General features: G+C 32.5%; 2 protein-coding genes, 1 non-coding gene and 2 pseudogenes across 3 annotated transcripts; 4 read left to right on the forward strand and 1 right to left on the reverse strand.

Moving 5' to 3' along the window:
* Nucleotides 1–2,737: 2,737 nt before the first annotated feature.
* LOC129900646 (2-oxoglutarate-dependent dioxygenase AOP3-like) lies at nt 2,738–4,845 on the reverse strand. The gene is made up of 3 exons (XM_055975659.1): nt 4,415–4,845; nt 3,318–3,642; nt 2,738–3,086 (listed from the first exon to the last, which is right to left on the reverse strand). The coding sequence occupies exons 1-3, from the start codon at nt 4,789–4,791 to the stop codon at nt 2,835–2,837; spliced, it is 954 nt and encodes a 317-aa protein (XP_055831634.1). The 5' UTR covers nt 4,792–4,845; the 3' UTR covers nt 2,738–2,834.
* Nucleotides 4,846–6,741: 1,896 nt separating this feature from the next.
* Nucleotides 6,742–6,857, forward strand: LOC129901907 (U5 spliceosomal RNA). The gene has a single exon (XR_008769993.1). It is a non-coding gene; the product is annotated as a U5 spliceosomal RNA (small nuclear RNA).
* A 3,496-nt stretch (nt 6,858–10,353) lies between these two features.
* On the forward strand, nt 10,354–10,462 carry LOC129901918 (U5 spliceosomal RNA; annotated as a pseudogene).
* Nucleotides 10,463–14,810: 4,348 nt separating this feature from the next.
* LOC129901920 (U5 spliceosomal RNA) lies at nt 14,811–14,919 on the forward strand (annotated as a pseudogene).
* Nucleotides 14,920–16,874: 1,955 nt separating this feature from the next.
* Nucleotides 16,875–19,125, forward strand: LOC129901209 (V-type proton ATPase subunit c''1-like). Its single transcript, XM_055976337.1, has 4 exons — nt 16,875–17,085; nt 17,171–17,248; nt 18,391–18,561; nt 18,676–19,125. The coding sequence occupies exons 1-4, from the start codon at nt 16,973–16,975 to the stop codon at nt 18,845–18,847; spliced, it is 534 nt and encodes a 177-aa protein (XP_055832312.1). The 5' UTR covers nt 16,875–16,972; the 3' UTR covers nt 18,848–19,125.
* Nucleotides 19,126–19,626: the final 501 nt, after the last annotated feature.

Raw genomic sequence — 19,626 nt, forward strand, 5'->3', positions numbered from 1 at the left:
GCAAAACTAGAGAGAAAGTCCAAAATGTATTCAATTAGGAGGATCTTATCCTTCACAATCTTTTATGATTAAATAGTGTTTGATTGATGATTATATATAGTATAATATAATATATATGATTGTCCCAGTAATACATATTCAATTAATGAGCTACTGTGACATTTTTTTGCAATTGAATATATTTTTGGACCTATTCTTTTTTTAAAAAAAAATCGTAATCTTTCTGCCTTCACGGAGAAACTTGTCAAATGTATAGGCTCAAGATTAAACTATAACTAACATTAATTTGCTAATATAAGCCATAATTTTGAAGATTAAACTATAAGAAAATATTACCAATCATAACTTGGACCATACAATGATTTACATAAATGGACAAACTAAAGCTAGAAAATTGTGAATGATATAATGCATGAACGTGGATTTTGGACCCACCAATATTGATGACAAATTAAATTATAAATTTTTGGTTTATTTTGCGTGTCTAATTAATTACAACTTTTGATAAAGTCCAAAAGGTTATTGTGGCCAAAGCATTGTGGCAGAAATATTGGTTTAATTTTTAGAACTGTAAAGAAGAAAAAAAATTAATTTATCGTAATGTTTTGCACAAATGAAGTGTTCCATTCAAAAATTTAGGACCCGTTAGACTTATAGAATGGTTACTTTTCTATTAAATATTTCACAATCAACAACCTGTACGACATAATTTGTCCATCGGTTTTGTGTCATGCAGAGGGATGCAATAATCTTGTTCAGAGCCAAAAAAAACTATTTTTTTTCTTTAAAAATAAATAAAGGACCATTCTTTTTTAAAAAAAAATCAAAAGGGAAAGATCGCTACTTCAACAGCGATTTCCTGTGCTATTTTTAACACCATTAAATTTTTTAATAAAATTCCTGCTTTTGCAGTGATTTTGTAAAATTTAATTACTTTTTAAAAAAAACATCGCTACGATTTTCAACTAATTATTTTTAACAACATCGTTGCAAGTGCAGTGTTTTTCAACTTTTTTTTTTTAAAAAAAAAGAAACATCGTTTCTACTGTAGCGATTTTTCTCCTATATTCTTTTAAAAAAACACGTCGCTGCAAGTGCAGCAATTTTCCTCAATTTTTTTTAATCCCTGCACTTATTTGTTTTATTAATGGAGCTTTGTATGAAACTATAACAAAGTGAGAAGAACCAGACGAGGGAGAAGAAGAAGCAGAGAAGAAGGAGAGGCAGAGAAGCAAGAAAAGAAGCTACATTGCTCACTATATCACTTAGTTCAACATATGTTACATGTGTATGGGTGTGGTGTATTCACAGTGTACCTATAGTTAGTTTCCAGTCACAACAACCTATAACCAACTCATAACAAACTCTAACAAACTTATTTAATCATGGTAGCTTGTTAACTTGCCTATGATTAACGTGCATCTTCTTCCTTGAGAAAGAAAAATTAGTTTAATTTTTCTTTAAAAACACGTGAATTTCTGAGTAACACTTCCAATTTTTATGCCGCTTTGATTTGAACAATTGTTTTGAATTAGAGTAGTTTTTAAACGTGGTGAAAGTACTTTTGAATTAGGAGTTGCATGGACAGAGGAGGAACACAGGAGACTCTTGGTGGGACTAGAAAAGGTAGGAAAAGGAAATTGGAGAGGAATTTCAAAGAAGTTCGTCACAACAACAACAACACTCCAACCCAAGTTGCTAGTCGTGCTCAAAGAAAATAGGACCAAATAAGTCAAAGGCTCAAGTATTAAGGGGGAAATCGCTGCACTTGCATTGATGTGTTAATATATATACAGGGCAAAAGAGGAAAAATCGCTGCAATATTTTATTTTTTTAAAAAAAGTTTGAAAATCGTTGCACAACGATATTGTTTTAAAAAAAATTAAAAACTTAGTTGAAAATCTCTGTGGCAGCAGCGAAGTTTTTAAAAGTATATATATTAAATTTTAACAAAATCACTGCAAGAGTAGTGATTTTCTTCAAAAATTTAATGGCGTTACAAATAACAAGGAAATCGTTGTTGAGTTAGCGATTTGTCCCTTTTGTTTTTTGTTTTTTAAAAAGTATGGTCTTTTATACATTCTTGAAGAAAAAAATAGCCCTTTGGCTCCCCTCCACTAATCTCAGGAGTCAGGACTACAAATTCTTAAAACTCAAATTTCAAGGGAAAAAATTGAACAAAATTCTAGAAACCTTAAAATCAAATTTGATTGAGAGCAACAATTTTCAGATTTGATTGCGATGTTGATGAGTGAGCAGTAAGTCAGATGACTATACTTCTGAAGAAATAATAGGGTAAATATTTATCTCAAAGTTTGTTCTAATTCTCTTCAGATTTTGACCAACATAAAAATCAAAATTTCATAAACTCACAAAATTAGATCTGGCAAATATATAAATAGAAACTCTCATCTTGTTTTTTCCCTTAGCTTACTGCCCATCGATGTATGCACAAACAAAATAAGTCTTCTACTATCTTTGGTGGTTATTATTTGTTTTGTACTACCTCCGTACAAAAATATATGGCGTCATAGAGTTTCCCCAAAAATTTTATTGGGCGATGGAGTTATCATAATTAATCGAGAATTATTTACAGATTATTTTGTACTATATTGCAATGCTCCTGCGAAAATGACTCAGAAGAGAAACTTTTCGATAAGAAAAAACGAAAAGGAATCCACAAATTTCTCTATAAGGATACATTTTTTAGAAAAAAAAAATTACATAAAGATATATTTGCATCATAACCATATTAATAGAAACTTTATTATTTTTTTCTTGCACCCGTTTTTTACCTCGTGGAAAATAAAATAGTAGTACAAGTAATTTGCATGTCAAACACCACAATAGGTTTTGAGAGCACATTCGAGCCTTCTATTTTCCTCTTTGCTAAAGAAATGAAGATAATCAAGATGGTTGAATGAGTTGAATAGTAAAGGGTGCTCTTCATCAACTAGCTCTTTTGGTGTTTCAACCATTAGTGAATCTTCCATGAATGAAAATTGTGCAATGGAGTATCTTGCTCCTTTCTCTTCCCCCATCATCACTCTATGATGTGGAGATTTTATCCTATTGTTGCTCCATGCCTATATCCAATCAATAATATCAAATATAAAAACAACAAGATTTACATACACTTTAACATTATAAAAGAATTTTTACATTATCAATAAATATTTAATTAATTATCTATTGTATATATGTAGGTACTAGGTAACTTAAACGTTTTTTTCTGCGTCATCTCATTTTTACTTTTGTTAAATTTGACACTCGTAATTAATCAAATTAAGACACATAAAATGAAATAAGATGGATACCATGATTGCGTCGCCAGCCATGACGACGATGGAGGAAGGGGAAAGGTCAACTCCAAACCACTGGCCATCTTTCCCTTTGATCTCCAAACCATTAATATGATTAGTCTGATGAATTGTTGACATGAAGCTCTTGTCTGTATGCTCAACAAATCCCAATTTTGCTTCTTTTACTTGGGCTTCACTATATTTCATCACTCTAGCTAGATAGTTCACTGATTTAACGTGTGATTCATAGTATTTCTCTACACCATAGCTCTCAAATACCATTTTCACCACCATTTCTTCTAGTTCTGCTGCTGCTTTTGAGTATGCTAGCAATGCTTGGCTAACAAAATAAAATTTTCAAAGGAATTATATATATATATGGATTAGACATGAGGTTATTATTTTCTTTCACAAAGATATATAAATGAATCATTCAGCAGTATATGTTAGAATTTATTTGATCTTGGGCGTAACCCAACCTTAGGTAATTTGTATTGTCTAATATCATAGATGGGGGACTACTAATTAATACGCCCTTCACGCCTAGACCTAACAACTAAAGTGTGGACAAGATAATATGGAGCCCAACATCAAGTGAAACAAGAATTGAGTGTATCTGACTCTAATATCATGATAAAGAAAATGGAACTTGAGGCTAACTCAACTACCAAAACTAGTTAAAGATGTGAGATTCGTCCAAGACTAGTGAAGTTATTATTTTCTTGATTTATTTCTTTCTCAAAGATATTGGAATGATAAATATTGAATCATTCAACTATGTATATATGTTTAAGTTTCGATCTTGGATATGCTAACACAACTGCAAAAACTAGTTCAAGAGTTGTTGATGTCCAGGAGACAGATTGTCATATCATCCACCGATGTGGGACTACTAACACCCTACACGCCTAGACTTGACATCTAGACAAGATAATATGAAAAGGCCCGACATCGGGTGGAAAAAGATTAAGTGTGTCCGACTCTAGTATGATCAAATCAACTTCAACCTAACTCAACTCAAAAAACTAGCTAAAGTTGTGAGATTCGACCAAGACTATATATAAAACAAATTACCATCACCGATGTGGGACTTTTAACAAATAAAATATTACCTGAAAGCATTGTTTCCATTAGGCCACATGAAATTGGTGAAATTTTGGATTCCTTCAAGTGTATTAGCACTATCAATGCCCATACTCTCATAAAGAGGAATAAATGGTATTTGGCCAACATAACCATACAAAGGTTTACTAGACTTATTTTGGACTTTTTTCTGAGTTGGAAGATGAAACAACTCTTCTAGTGCTTGAAAAACATCATCATGGATCTTTAATGAGACTTTATCATATAATGATACAAAACAACCGTACTCTTCAAGAGCACCAACAGCTTCTTTACGTGCTTTGGACCATGAATTTGTGCCTGGTTTCAAATTCTCCATGGTGAAATCAATAATGGGAAGTTTGTGGGAAACTGTTAGAGAACCCATGGATTTTTTACTATTTTTTTTGTCTCTTAATTAATTTCTTGAAATTGATGTGTGTGACACTATTGTGAGAAACAACTAATTTTCTACATATGTTATATAATTGTCTTGATGATATAGGATAATAATATTGGTTTGTCACAACATCAAATGCTGTTTTTGGAGGCTAATGACATGGAATATTTCTTTTTTTAATATCTACTTATATATTTCAGGACCATACGCATGGAGCAAGATTAATTTATTTATTTTGGTTTCTCCTTTTATTATATACAAAGAGGATGTTAATTAATAGCTAGGGACATGTTCAATAACAACAACATATCAAATCTGAATCATAAATATTATTTAAAAAAGATAGAATATACGAAAATCATACCTCTACTTTAAATAAGATATAAAAAGGGTTTTGATAAAACTTTCGCCAAAAACAGTTCCAACACATATTTTTGAGAGGGACATAATATATGGAGATTTATTAATTTAGTGGGTTCCTCCTACATGACGAAGGTAGTGATTTCAGATTCAATAAGGACAATTTTTCTATGCTAGCTTAGCTATCACTTGGAAGCAAGTTGTCATGAAATTAATGTTTCTTTTATTATCATGGTATTGGAGAAGCCACATTAGCAGTTCACTACATTCAAAATAGATTTTAGGCAATAAATATACACATTAATAAAGAGTGCTATAAGCATTTTGTCGTAGTGAGTGGATGGTTGAGGAAAGACAAAGGAACTAAGTTTGTTATTTTTCCTCTTGCTTGTTTGTAAAGATGTGATTTCTTGTTTTTGACAAGTATGGATGTCTAACCTGATAAATGAAGTAAACTATTTATGGCCAATAATGATCTATGGCCAAATACTTATTTGGGAAAATTACGTAGATATATTATATTAAAAAAATATTTATCATTTATGATAATAATATTTTTATTTTTGTTGAACACTTATAATATATTTATAATACAGTTTTAATATATATTACAAATTAATTTATAAAATACCCATAATATAAATTTTATTGATAGGTAATACATTTTTCACACACTTTAATACAATCATAATACATTGTCTCTATTTTTTATCAAGCAAGCACAATATATTTTTAAACCACTTATATTAAATTTATATTACATGCATAATTTACTTTTAGTACATAGTATATATTTATCATAATATTGCTATATATTGCTATTAATGATAATAAATTAAAAATATCGATAAAATCAATAATTATTTATTAAATAGTACTCTTTTAAGTAATTTTTACATACTTATAATTATTTATGTCCAACAGGATAGGAATTGGGCCTCTGCTTCTGCTGCATGGTTTGGGTTTCAGGCCCACATCCTTGTTCATCTTTTTGCAACTTTTGTGATCCTACTAATATTAGCGGACTGTTACGATCTAATGTTATAAAAAAAGAAAAATTACCTAAATACACACTTATAATATTTCATTAATGTTGCTAAATAACCGCCCAATCACGGGATAACATGTCCGATAAGACAAATTTGACAAAATAAATATGTTAAAGAGAGAGTGGATCAAATAATTAAAGGGTGGAAGTTCACAATTTTAACGAAATATTAAGTGCTAAACCGTTCAATTGTCAATGTGCTATGTTATGTTTATATAATCACTTCATATTTAAGGGTAACATAATTAAAAAAAAGTCTAAATATCACATGTTTCTTATATAAAGGAATCAAAAATGAATATAGTGTCATACTAAAAGAAACTTATCTGCAGTCTATGAGTAATTCTGTATTTCTCTTGTTGATGACCTAAAAATGTGGCCCAATAGCTTCATCTTAGGGAAGAGCACAAAGCCCATAGAGGTAGCCCACTGCAGAAACTAGAAAAATATCCCACATCAATAAGTTAGTGAAGAAGCCAGCGTCTAAAACTAGTATATAAGGAGCTCAAACCCCTCAACATTACTTACGCAGCCATGTAATGAGCACATAGCGAACTATTCTTTCGCCTTTTACTAAAGAATACCGTGTGTTCGTTGCAAATAGTGGCATACGCCAATTTTTGGAGGGAGAAATCCCAACAATACTAGTCTTAAATCTTTGCAACATTTCTGTTTATACATTCTCTTAAATAAACAGCCCTTGTGATTACATCCCATAACTTGAAAATAACATGCACAACTAATAGCAAAACCAACCAACAATTTCAGAATTAAGTAACAACAATTTCAGACTCCGTATGTCTTCTCTGATATTTGTATTTATTTCTATGCTTTGAATATGAATTCCAACATATAATTTGATAACATATATAGTCATCACCACTCAAAAACTTTCTACTCTAATTTTGTTAGTCATAGAAATATGTAATTTTATTTCTAAGTTTTGAAGGCCTAGCTGCTGCCAACCGTGCAAAGAACAATTACTAGGAGCACTCTGATCTTGTCGTTCCTGCTTTGCCCACACATCCATCTCAACATTCTCATTTCAGCAACTTTCATCTTTTGAACGTGAGATACCTTAACTGGCCAACACTCCGCCCCATATAACATAGCCGGTCTAACCACCACTTTGTAGAACTTGCCCTTAAGTTGTGGTGGCACATTCTTGTCACATAGCACACCGGAATCGAGCCTCCATTTCATCCACTCTGCCCCAATACGATGTGTGACATCATCGTCAATCTCCCCGCTGTCTTGCATAATAGAACCAAGGTAGTTGAAACTACTTTTCTTTAGGATGGCCTGGTCACCAAGCCCAACTTCAGTTCCAACCTCCTGAGGTGTCTCACTGAACTTGCACTCTAAGTACTCTGTCTTGGTCCTACTCAGCTTGAACCCTTTAGACTCCAATATGTGGTCTGCGAAAAGCATACACCATGGCACCTCACCTTGAATTTGTCGCGTCAATCCATCCATCACCAAGGAAAAAAAAACGTATTAAGAGCTGATCCTTGATGCAACCCCATCACAATTGGAAAGTGCTCTGAGTCGCCTTCAACTGTCCTTACCCTGGTTTTGGCACCCTCGTACATGTCCTTGATCACCCTAATGTACGCCATCGGTACATCTTTAGCCTCCAGACATCTCCACAGTATCTCTCATGGAACTTTATCGTAAGTCTTTTCTAGGTCAATGAATACCATATGCAAGTCTCTCTTCCTCTCCCTATACTGCTCCACCAGTCTCCGCATAAGATGGATGACTTCTGTAGTTGAACGTCCCGACATAAATCTGAACTGGTTCTCTGAAATAGACACTCCTCTCCTCACCTCATCTCCACTACTCTTTCCCACACTTTCATAGTATGGCTTAGAAGCTTGATACCTCTATAGTTATCGCATCTCTGGATATCCCCCTTGTTCTTGTATAGGGGGATCATTACGCTCGACCTCCATTCTTCGGGTATCGTTGTTGTCTTAAGGATGACATTAAATAGCCTAGTCAGCCACTCCAAACCTACCGAGCTCGCACTCTTCCAAAATTCCACAGGAACCTCGTCGGGTCCGGTCGCTCTACCCCGGTGCATCCTACGAACAACATCCTTAACCTCCTCGACCGTAATACTCCTGCAACACTCAAAATCGCGACGCCTCCCTGTATGTTTCAACTCTCCCAACACAATTTCTCTGTTCCCTTCTTCATTCAAGAGTTTATGGAAGTAGGACTGTCATCTCTGTTTAATGAGGGTCTCGTCTACCAATACTTCTCCATGCTCGTCCTTAATGCACTTCACTTGATCCACATCGCGTGCCTTTAAATCATCTCATAATATTTGTTTCTAAATATAAAAGAATTGACTTTTTTTTTTGAGATAAACTAAAAAAATAATGTAACATGAATTAGGATAGAAAGAATACTAATTGCATTCAAATAAACAAGTGTTTTTTGGATGGGTTAGAGAACATATTCAGGCAAAACAGGATCGGCAAAGAAACAAACAATAATCCTCAATTTCTAAGCTAAAATATATATTTATTTTGATAACTAATAATTTTATTAGTCATCAGTAAAGAACAATTACAAATTTGTAGCCCAGCTGGCTATCCTATAAAAAATATGCTAGATAAAAAACATTCAAGAAAACTACACATAACTGCCCGTAGGATAAAGAACAAATGTTGGGGTAAAACGTTTTGCTGCAAACAAAAGTGAGATAAAAAAGACACCAAATTTTTGTCTTTTATCGGACCTAACTTATTCATATGAACTTATGTTGATAGTGGCCTAATTTTTTAAATCTAAGCTTTTATCTTACGAAATTAAGTCACAGTTAAGAATACTTCTGCTCATATTTTTTATTAAATAAGAAGTAAAGAAAAATTAAAAATCATCCCAAAATAAAAATAATTTGTCCAAACACTTGTTTGATACAGCTGATGAAAATTATTCTTTTGAGCCATATACTTGCATAAGAATTCCTATGACAAAAGCAATAAAAACATTTTTCGCCCAAGTTCCCACTCCTATCTTATTTCTTAATTTTGACCAAAACAAACTTCGGCTCATTTTATTAAAGAAAAAAATTACTATGGCAAAACATATTTCTACGCATTGTATCTATAAGTTTTTCTCTCCAAAATTTCATACAACCACAAATTAGTGAAATTCTTCTCTCTTTCATAGATGATTTTCTTCCTTTTTTTTTCATGGACGATTCGTAAAATTTTCTCCAAATTCAAACTCAATGATGTTGTATTCTCATCTTCTTTGCTCCGACAAAGCGTCATCGCCATTGAATTTAGCGTAAGCATGGGATTCATTGATGCAATCGATGATGAAACTTAAACAGTTCAATAACAATTTGGTGGATACATTCATACATTTATAAATGTGTGTTTTATTTGCCTTATTACTCTTGTTATTTTTCTATATTTGTAAGAGTGCCCTAAGATTTTTGATATATAACAATTTGCTTGATTTTTCTCCGATCTCTTATATATACTACATATTATATTATAATTGATTTAAAATTTTCAATATTTCTAACAAAATATGAGTAACAAGCTGTAAAAGAAATTTTTGAGATAAAGTGATTTGTGGATCATGTCTCTAAATCAATTACTATATGTTCTCACCTTATAAGGAATTCCATTAATGTTGCTAAATAACCGCCCAATCACACGATAACATGTCCGATAAGACAAATTTGACAAAATAAATATGTTAAAGAGAGAATGGATCAAATAATTAAAGGGTGGAAGTTCACAAATTTAACGAATTATTAAGTGCTAAACCGTTCAATTATCAATGTGCTATGTTATGTTTATATAATCACTTCATATTTAAGGGTAACATAATTAAAAAAAAATCTAAATATCACATGTTTCTTATATAAAGGAATCAAAAATGAATATAGTGTCATACTAAAAGAAACTTATCTGCAGTCTATGAGTAATTCTGTATTTCTCTTGTTGATGACCTAAAAATGTAGCCCAATAACTTCATCTTAGGGAAGAGCACAAAGCCCATAGAGGTAGCCCACTGCAGAAACTAGAAAAACATCCCACATCAACAAGTTAGTGAAGAAGCCAGCGTCTAAAGCTAGTATTTAAGGAGCTCAAACCCCTCAACATTACTTACGCAGCCATGTAATGAGCACATAGCGAACTATTCTTTCGCCTTTTACTAAAGAATACCGTGTGTTTGTTGCAAGTAGTGGCATACGCCAATATTTGGAGTGGGGAACCCCAACAAGATGAGTCTTAAATTTTTATGCTTGTTTATTCATATAAAAACTGGTCTTCAACTATTTCAGAAACATCGAGTTAACAGGTGAAAATCAAAGCTTCTCTAGGTATACAAAGCTTCAGAAACATCGAGTTAGAATCTCTTTAAGAACTCGAGGTTTTTGAGTGAAATATTGGCCAAGAAATAAAAAGGGTACTGATTGTGGAGTTATGTACTCTAAAACACATTATTCAAGCAAGGATATTTGGTAACTATATCTAATAACAATATGGGAAAATTACGAAGATTGGCAAACATTATTAGTTTATTAAATAATATAGTTTCACATAACTACAAATTGCGGCTACAGTTTAATGAAATTTGCTATTATACAAATGTGGAGCTCATATACAAATTTGGAAGCAAATTTAGGGGCTTATATATAGATCTTTAAAGCAAATTTATATTTTTTTTTGTATTTGTATATTTCGGGCTCATATACAAATATCTAAAGGTTTATATTTGTATACAAAGCGAATTTCGGAACTCATATACAAATCACTAAAGCAAAATTGCATTTGCATATAAAATTTCTTTGAAAGTCTCATTTGTACTATACAGTGATATATACAAACGGAAAAGCTCAATTTGTATAATGTAGAAAAATATGCAAACAGAAATTGACATAGCAACTGAAACTATAGTTATGGAATGTAATTAGGCAAACTGTAGCTAAGGAGCCTAATTATGTTTCAAGTCTTTGATATTTTTGAAAGTTCCTCTAAAAAGAATTAAGAAAATTGTATATGTTTAGAACCTTTAACTTTAAACTTCTCACTTTACCCTTGATGAGATGATTAAAACCACAGAATTATCGATGTCTTGTTTTAGACCAAAATTTTTAGAAGCTTTTCTTTTATTCTTAAGTTTCGTGTTCAATGGAAGTATCATCACATAAATTGAGACGAGGAGAATTTTTTTTTGTAAACTTTACCTAAATCCCATAATGGAAAAGTCTAATTACTATACATCCCTCATCGTATCAAAATTACCCGATTTCCCTTTTTTTTCCAGTTTTGCTGATACATTAGTTATGTATCTGATACATCAACTTTAGCCGTAGAATAATTAATGCAGATCATCTATTTATGAATAGTATCTTCATATAAGGTATGATTGGTTATTTAAATCAATTACTGATCTAATTAATGGGATTAATTGGTTAAAAAACGCAACGGTTATGTACATGAAGATTCAAGCCAAAAAACAGAGCATCAATTCAAACCAAAGTCGATTTCATTTTTTTTTCCAGTTTTGCTGATACATTAGTTATGTATCTGATACATCATCTTTAGTTGTAGAATAGTTAATGCATATCAGTTATTTATGGATAGTATCTTAATATAAGGTATGATTGGTTCTTTAAATGAATTACTGATCTAATTAATGGAATTAATTTGTTAAAAAAAGCAGCGGTTATGTTTATGAAGATTCAAACCAAAAAACAGAGCATCGTCTCGAATGAAAAAAAATAGAGCATCAATCCAAACCAAAGTCGATTTCAATTTTTTTTCCAGTTTTGTTGATACATAAGTTATGTATCTGATACATCAACTTTAGTTGTTTAATAGTTAATGCACATCAGCTATTTATGAATAGTAGATTGAGATAAGGTATGATTGGTTCTTTAAATGAATTACTGATCTAATTAATGAGATTAATTGGTTAAAAAAAGCAAAAGTTATGTACATGAAGATTCAAGCCAAAAAACAGAGTATCGTCTCCAATGGAAAAAATAGAGCATCAATTCAAACCAAAGTCGATTTCGACCTTTTTTTCAGTTTTGCTGATACATAAGTTATGTATCTGATACATCAACTTTAGCTGTAGAATAGTTAATGCACATCAGCTATTTATGGATATTAGATTGAGATAAGTTATGATTGGCTCTTTAAATCAATCACTGATCTAATTAATGAAATTAATTGGTTAAAAAAGGCAACAGTTATGTACATGAAGTTTCAACCCAAAAAACAGAGCATCGTCTCCAAGAAAAAAAACAGAGCATCAATTCAAACTAAACTTCGAGTTTCATCAATTAATCGATATGAATATTCCGATACTACTGAAACATTCTGGAGTTTGGCAATTCGATGTTAGTTATGAACAATACAAAAGTGATGAAATCGTTGTTGGTGACATATGTGTGAAGTTTATTTCCTGCAGATTTTTGATATATCAGTTATGTATAAACTATGCTAATTAAAGACTGATACATCAATTCTGATATATCAGATCTGTAGTTGATATATCAGTTGTGATACATATGTGTGAAGTTTATTTCCTACAGTTTTTTGATACATCAGTTAGATATAACCTATATTATAATCTTTGCGTTCAGGGTTAAACTTGGCACGGAAAAAGTGTATTTATCAAGGAGAAAGCTTCATGATTCGCTCTGTTAGTGTTCTATTAAGTAACAAACTTATAACTCTTATGCAACATTGCCTTGAGAAATGGTCTTCTAATTACAAGTTTACAACAGAGTTTTGCAATAGGACCCAATTCTTGGGTTGTCTATTTCCTTTTGTTTGTTTGTGCTTTCAAATGCTTTTTCTGTTTGTTTATGGTGTGCGTGGAGTTTTTTTTTGTTTTTTTGTTATGTGTACTAGCGATGATGCCATTTTCAACCGTTTCTATTTTCTAATTTCGGAAAATGCCAAACATCCTCTGGCTTGTCTTTTGTATATGAGAAATTAACGTGGATATGATTATTAACTCTTACGATTTTAATGGGCTTGACAACAGCTGTTTGCAGGAGTATTAGTGTATGCCCTTTGCTTTAAGCTATTAGTTAATGTGAAATTTATTTCCTGTGGGTTGTTGATTCATCAGTTAGGTATAACATGTGCTAATTAAATACAGATACATCAGTTATGATACATCAGTTCTACAGTTGATACATAAGTTTTGATACATATATGTGAAGTTTATTTCCTGCAGGTTGTTGATTAATCAATTCCTTCAAGGGGTGGGACGAGATCTTGACGTACTTCATTCCCTGTATTGACATGAAAAATGATTAAATACAACTTGAAATTGATACATAAATACGATGTATCAAACGCATTAAAATATTTGATACATGAGAATCTGATACATACAGAAGATGTATCAGAAGCAGTAAAACTTCATAAATTATAATCTGATACATAAATGTAGATGTATCAGAATCATTAAAACTTGATATAATAGAAACTGAGACTTAAACACGATGTATCAGAAGTAGTAAATCTCCAAAAAAAATGACATTTAAAAAAATACTATGTATCAGAAGCATTAACGTTGATACATGAGAATCTGATACATAAACAATATGTATCAGAATCAAAAAACCTTCATAAAAACGACATTAAAAAAAAACTTAATTGAACCCATACCTTTGGGAGATTAGGGCGTGTTGTAATCCCTTCAATCTTGTTGTCTAGTTCTTTGGATGCATGTTGAACTGGAGCTTTCGACTTCAATTTCTCACATAGCTTATCCATCACTGCTGGATCGTTACAATATTTGGATGTAACTTCATCGTAACCTTCCCAAGATGAATCAGAACCAGGTGAAACAAGAATTCCTTGATTTTTATTCAACTGTGTGAGACCACGAACGGATTCCACATATATCATTGAAGATATGAGTTAAAAAAACATAAAGATTTACAGAAGAAAGCAAATGATACCAATTTTAGAAGATTTTTCAAAGATTTACAGAAGAAATCAAACGATACAAATTTTAGGAGAAATCAGATTGAATGAGGATGAAGTGAGATTCCAGATAAGGAAAAACTTAAATATACCTTAGTTAGAACCTTGAAATTGAGTAACAGATTTACTCAAAAATTCAAAATCTCAAAAACTGATGAAGAGGAGCGAATTTAGGCGAGGATTTAGGGAGGAAGAGTGATGTATCAGTGAGGGAGAGAAAGTTAAAGGAAAAATAGGGATTTTGGATATTTTTTGGTATAATAGAAAATACAAGTAAATATGGTATTAGAATATTTGTAAAAGGTAATTTTTCCTTTTTTTTTTTTTCTTCTGTTTTAGTGTTAGCTAAATAATCATCTAATCATGGGATTACAGGCCGAAAGAAACAAAATTGAATTTGTCAAAAGAACGAGCGGAGCTCATGTTAATGGGGCCCAAAAATACAAAGCCCAATATGCCCATCATATTGGAAAGAGCACAAAGTCCAATACTAGTAGAGCCCATAGTGGTAGTCACTGCAAAAAGGAAACATCCCACATCAACAAGTTAGTGAAGAAGGAGCGTCTAAAACTAGTATATAAGGAGCTCAAACCCCTCAATATTACTTACTCAGCCATGTAATGAGCACATAGCGAACTATTCTTTCGCCTTTTACTAAAGAATACCATGTGTTCGTTGTAAATAGTGGCATACGCCAATTTTTGTTGGGAGAAATCCCAACAATACTAGTCTTAAATCTTTGCAACATTTCCGTTTATACATTCTCTTAAATAAACAGCCCTTGTGATCACATCCCATAACTTGAAAATAACATGCACAACTAATAGCAAAACCAACCAATAATTTCAGAATTAAGTAACAACAATTTCAGACTCCGTATGTCGCCTTTGATATTTGTATTTATTTCTATGCTTCGAATATGAATTCCAACATATAATGTGATAACATATAGTCATCACGAAGGGGAGCCTTGGAGTAATTGGTAAAGTTGCTGCCATGTGACCAGGAGGTCACGGGTTCAAGCCTTGGAAACAGCCTCTGACAGAAATGCAAGTCAAGGCTGGGTACAATAGACCCTTGTGGTCAGGCCCTTCCCCGAACCCCGCGCATAGCGGGAGCTTTAGTGCATCGGGTAGTCATCACCACTCAAAAACTTTCTACTCTAATTTTGTTAGTCATAGAAATATGTAATTTTATTTCTAAGTTTTGAAGGCCTAGCTGCTGCCAACCATGCAAAGAACAATTACTAGGAGCACTCTTCCAAGGCAGGGAGTGGAGTTGACAAGTGACAATCATGTACTGTAGGCATCAATGCTCCCCTAGACTTTCTCAATGGATTGCAAACAACATCAGTTGTTGTCTTCCTTTTAACCTGATAATTTTAAGATATTCCTCAAGATCAAATTTCAGTAAATCAATTTGTTCTGATGTAATATCTCTGTTTTATTAATTTGCATTTCCAAGACATTAACGATTATACATTATATACACAAGATTATACTCTATTTATACAATATCGATATATTATATAACTATTTATTTAATATCGATACATTACATATACATGCAACCATTTTGTTGAATTTTTTCTGTTACTTGTACAATTATGCTTGCGTTAATTATAGATAAAATATTTCTTATGCATTGTTTGATTTAGTGTATTAAAAATAACATACATTGTATAAAAATATTTATTTACAAAAATATCATCAACAACTATGGTAGAAAAGATATAAAAAGGATTTTGAGGGGTAATTGAGTTTTTTTATCAAGTTAATGCGTGCATTAACTCCCTTTCATTACTAATAGCTAGAAATCTATGGTATTAAATACATAACATGAAAAAAAGTACCAAATAAGATACTATTAATATATCTAATTAATACATGCATTAATTTTGATAATACACTCTACCAAACGACCTCTAAAACTTTTTGTAAAAATTTCACAATGTACAAAATTTAGGGTTGTACAGGGCAAACCGAAAAATCGCACCAAACCGAAAAATCGAACCAAACCGAAAAAAAAATCCGACTAGTGGTTTGGTTTGACTTGGTTTGGTGTTTGGAAAAACCCCCCGACCATTATAGGGTTGGTTTGGTTTTAACTAAACAAAGTCAAACCGAACCCAAACCGACCAGATTATAGATATACTACTTTTAAATTATGTTATACATAAAAATATTTATAAAAATGTAATTTATAAATATTTTTTAAAAATTTTTCATATTTTTTTTTATTTCTTACATTTAGATTTGGACTTGAGAAGCCCATCTAAATAATATACAAAAAAACTCATCTTATAAAGTTATATTATAAAGTTAAAACTTCAAACAGTGTTCTGTCTCCATCTTATATATTGATATTTTGTACTAGAACTCTTTTTAAGAAGCATTGTTCTGTGCTTTTTATTAGATACTATGAAAAATCCGAGAAACTCGAAAAAATCCGAAAAACCCGAGAAACCCGAAAAAACCCGAAAAATCCGAGAAAAATTGATATAAAAAAACATGACTTTTATTGGTTTGGTTTGGTTTATAGATTTAATAACCCGACACAAATAATTTGATTTGATTTGTAAAAAATTCGAACCAACCCGATCCATGTACACCCCGGTACAAATTATGCCTTTCATTCTCTATCGGCCCAAACTTTGTTAAACTAACCCGAATAAGAAGCTAGTGACCCGATTCAATACAACACATGCTAATTTTCTCTCTCTCCCCTTTGATTCATCGGAGTCGTCATTGAGATCAGGATCAAACAATCAATAATGGCGGGTCCATCGAGCTCATGGTCGCGAGCGTTGGTGCAGATCTCTCCGTATACCTTCTCTGCCATCGGAATTGCAATTGCCATCGGCGTTTCAGTGCTTGGTGCTGCTTGGTAAAAGTTTCATTTATCTCTTTTATCAATCGCTAGGGTTTTCGATTAAACTAATGATTTTGGTTGGAATTATGATATGTTTTAGGGGAATATATATAACTGGAAGTAGTTTGATTGGTGCTGCCATTAAAGCTCCTCGGATTACCTCCAAGAATCTGATTAGGTAATTTACTTTTTTAATTACTGCAGCGTGAATTTAGAAGGTTGATACCAACATAAATTGCTAAACTTTATGTATTTCTTGTTTTGTTTGCCATAAAGTGGAATATAAATAGGTGTATTAGACTATTAGCAATACTAGGATTAAGCTAATTTGACTTTGGTCTCTAACTTTGCATAATAATCCCTTATATTATGATCCATAGCTAACAATTCATGTATTTTTTAAAATCATAACAATTCTGTATAAATTAGTTCGTGAACCACAAAAAACCTTGAAGAAATGTTTTAACTCAATGTTACCATGCATGTTAAAGTGTATAACATAGATTGATATTTGGCTTCAACTCAGAGTAAATTTTCATAGATGTATTGCTTTTGTGAGATGAGAAGTTGAGTCAAACTTAGGGAGACCATGGACGTGGAACTTTCTAACGATGTGTTGTTGTACCTTACTCTTTACTTGCCTTAGCTCTATATAGGGAGACCATGGACGTGGAATTTTTCATAGATGTATTGCTTGCTGTTTTAACTTTCTAAAGGTTATGTTTTTTTTGTTCTGATGGGTTGATGGTAGGTTGGTTCCGAACTGTGAGCTTAATTAGTCAGTTTGTTCTATCATTACTATCGGTTTGTTTTGCTAATAGTAATCACTTCATGCTTTGTACATGAATTTGACAAACTAAACAATGCAGTGATTGCATTGGTGTTTTTTAACCTTATAAAATATTACCGTGATTGCATAATTCTTTGGAAAGCATACTCTCATTAAGAGTGGTAATTCTACATCTGAGATTCATTTTGTGAACTATCCCATTATACTCTCTGTCATCTTCATGAACTTTTTTTTTTAACAATCTTGTCCCGCCCTTTATAATACATCGTGTAAAGTTACATTTATGAGATGTTGGAACAGTATGTCCTGATGAGAGAACAGAGCTGTATGGTTCTGGGGTAGGCAGTAATCAGTATTGGGAATTCTTCTGGCCCTTGACTTGATATGTTTGTGTATTTGTAAGCAAGTGTGAAGTCAAAGGCTCATAGTCTCTACTACATATGCATAATGTCATTATTGATGATTCTTATGTTTTGTATGTTCCAAATATTTCCCACTATGTTCAAAGTCTCAAAAGATTTGTTTGTCAGTGTAATTTTTTGTGAAGCGGTTGCTATATATGGTGTTATTGTGGCTATCATTCTTCAAACAAAGCTCGAGAGTGTACCTGCCTCACAGATTTATGCACCAGAGTCTCTTAGTGCTGGCTATGCAATTTTTGCTTCTGGGATCATTGTGGGCTTTGCCAATCTTGTCTGTGGGTGAGTTTAAAATAATTTTCTTCTCGTACATGGATTTCTACTTGTGGTGTCAAGCTTAAAGCAATGCTTTTCTGCCCTTTAATTATTGTTATTCTTTTTATTTCTTTTGAAAAGGTTGTGCGTTGGAATAATTGGAAGCAGCTGTGCTTTATCTGATGCACAGAACTCCTCACTTTTCGTTAAGATCCTTGTGATCGAGATTTTTGGTAGTGCACTTGGGCTGTTTGGTGTTATTGTGGGAATTATTATGTCAGCTCAAGCATCTTGGCCAGCCAAGGGTGCATAAGTCTTCACATTATGTGCTTGTTATTAATTTTATAACAAACACATAAGTCTTGGCCATCCAAGTCTGTGTAAGTCTTTGCATTATGTGCTTGTTGTCAATGTTTAAATTATACTGTATTCTGTATTATATACGTCTGCACAAGTCTTCTTTTTGTCCCTTTCTTCTTTTTGGCCTTTTGCAGTTGCATTTTGATGTGCAATTGCTGTGTCAACTACTTTGGTTAGTCTGTTCATTGATGTAATTTTTCTTAATAAAGCTATTGAGTACTAGTTGATCTACTCTATTTCAAAAATTGTTTAACTTACTTCCATTTGGTATTGGATGGCCCAATCCATAGCTTTTCACTATTCATTGGTAAATAGATTTTGATCCTCCAGCTTACCTTTTTAGGTGGCTAAAATAGGCTAAATCATATTTGTTTAATTGCTGCTGATCTAGAAACGCCTTAAGCTGCTATATGGACTGGTCAATACCACCATTTTGCGAATCAGACTTGTTTCTTATTTCATGACGAGGATAGTTCCTTGTTCCTCCATACTGCCCCCTCATTAGCGAACACTCATAGTCACAAACAAGGTGCATCGGGCAACAGGAGAAAGAGTGGGAGGATAGTCAAGTACAATGAGAGATTTATGGTATAAGAAGCAAAGCAGGAGCTGCAGTAGGCATTCCTTTGTCATGGAAGAGTTGCTGAAAAAGTGACTGAATATGCAGAGGCTGATTAATCTACCAATCCCAAAGACCCCGTGACACCATGTTATACTTGTCAAAACATGCTA

This window comes from Solanum dulcamara, chromosome 8 (assembly GCF_947179165.1).
Source record: "Solanum dulcamara chromosome 8, daSolDulc1.2, whole genome shotgun sequence".
Classification (NCBI taxonomy): domain Eukaryota; kingdom Viridiplantae; phylum Streptophyta; class Magnoliopsida; order Solanales; family Solanaceae; genus Solanum; species Solanum dulcamara.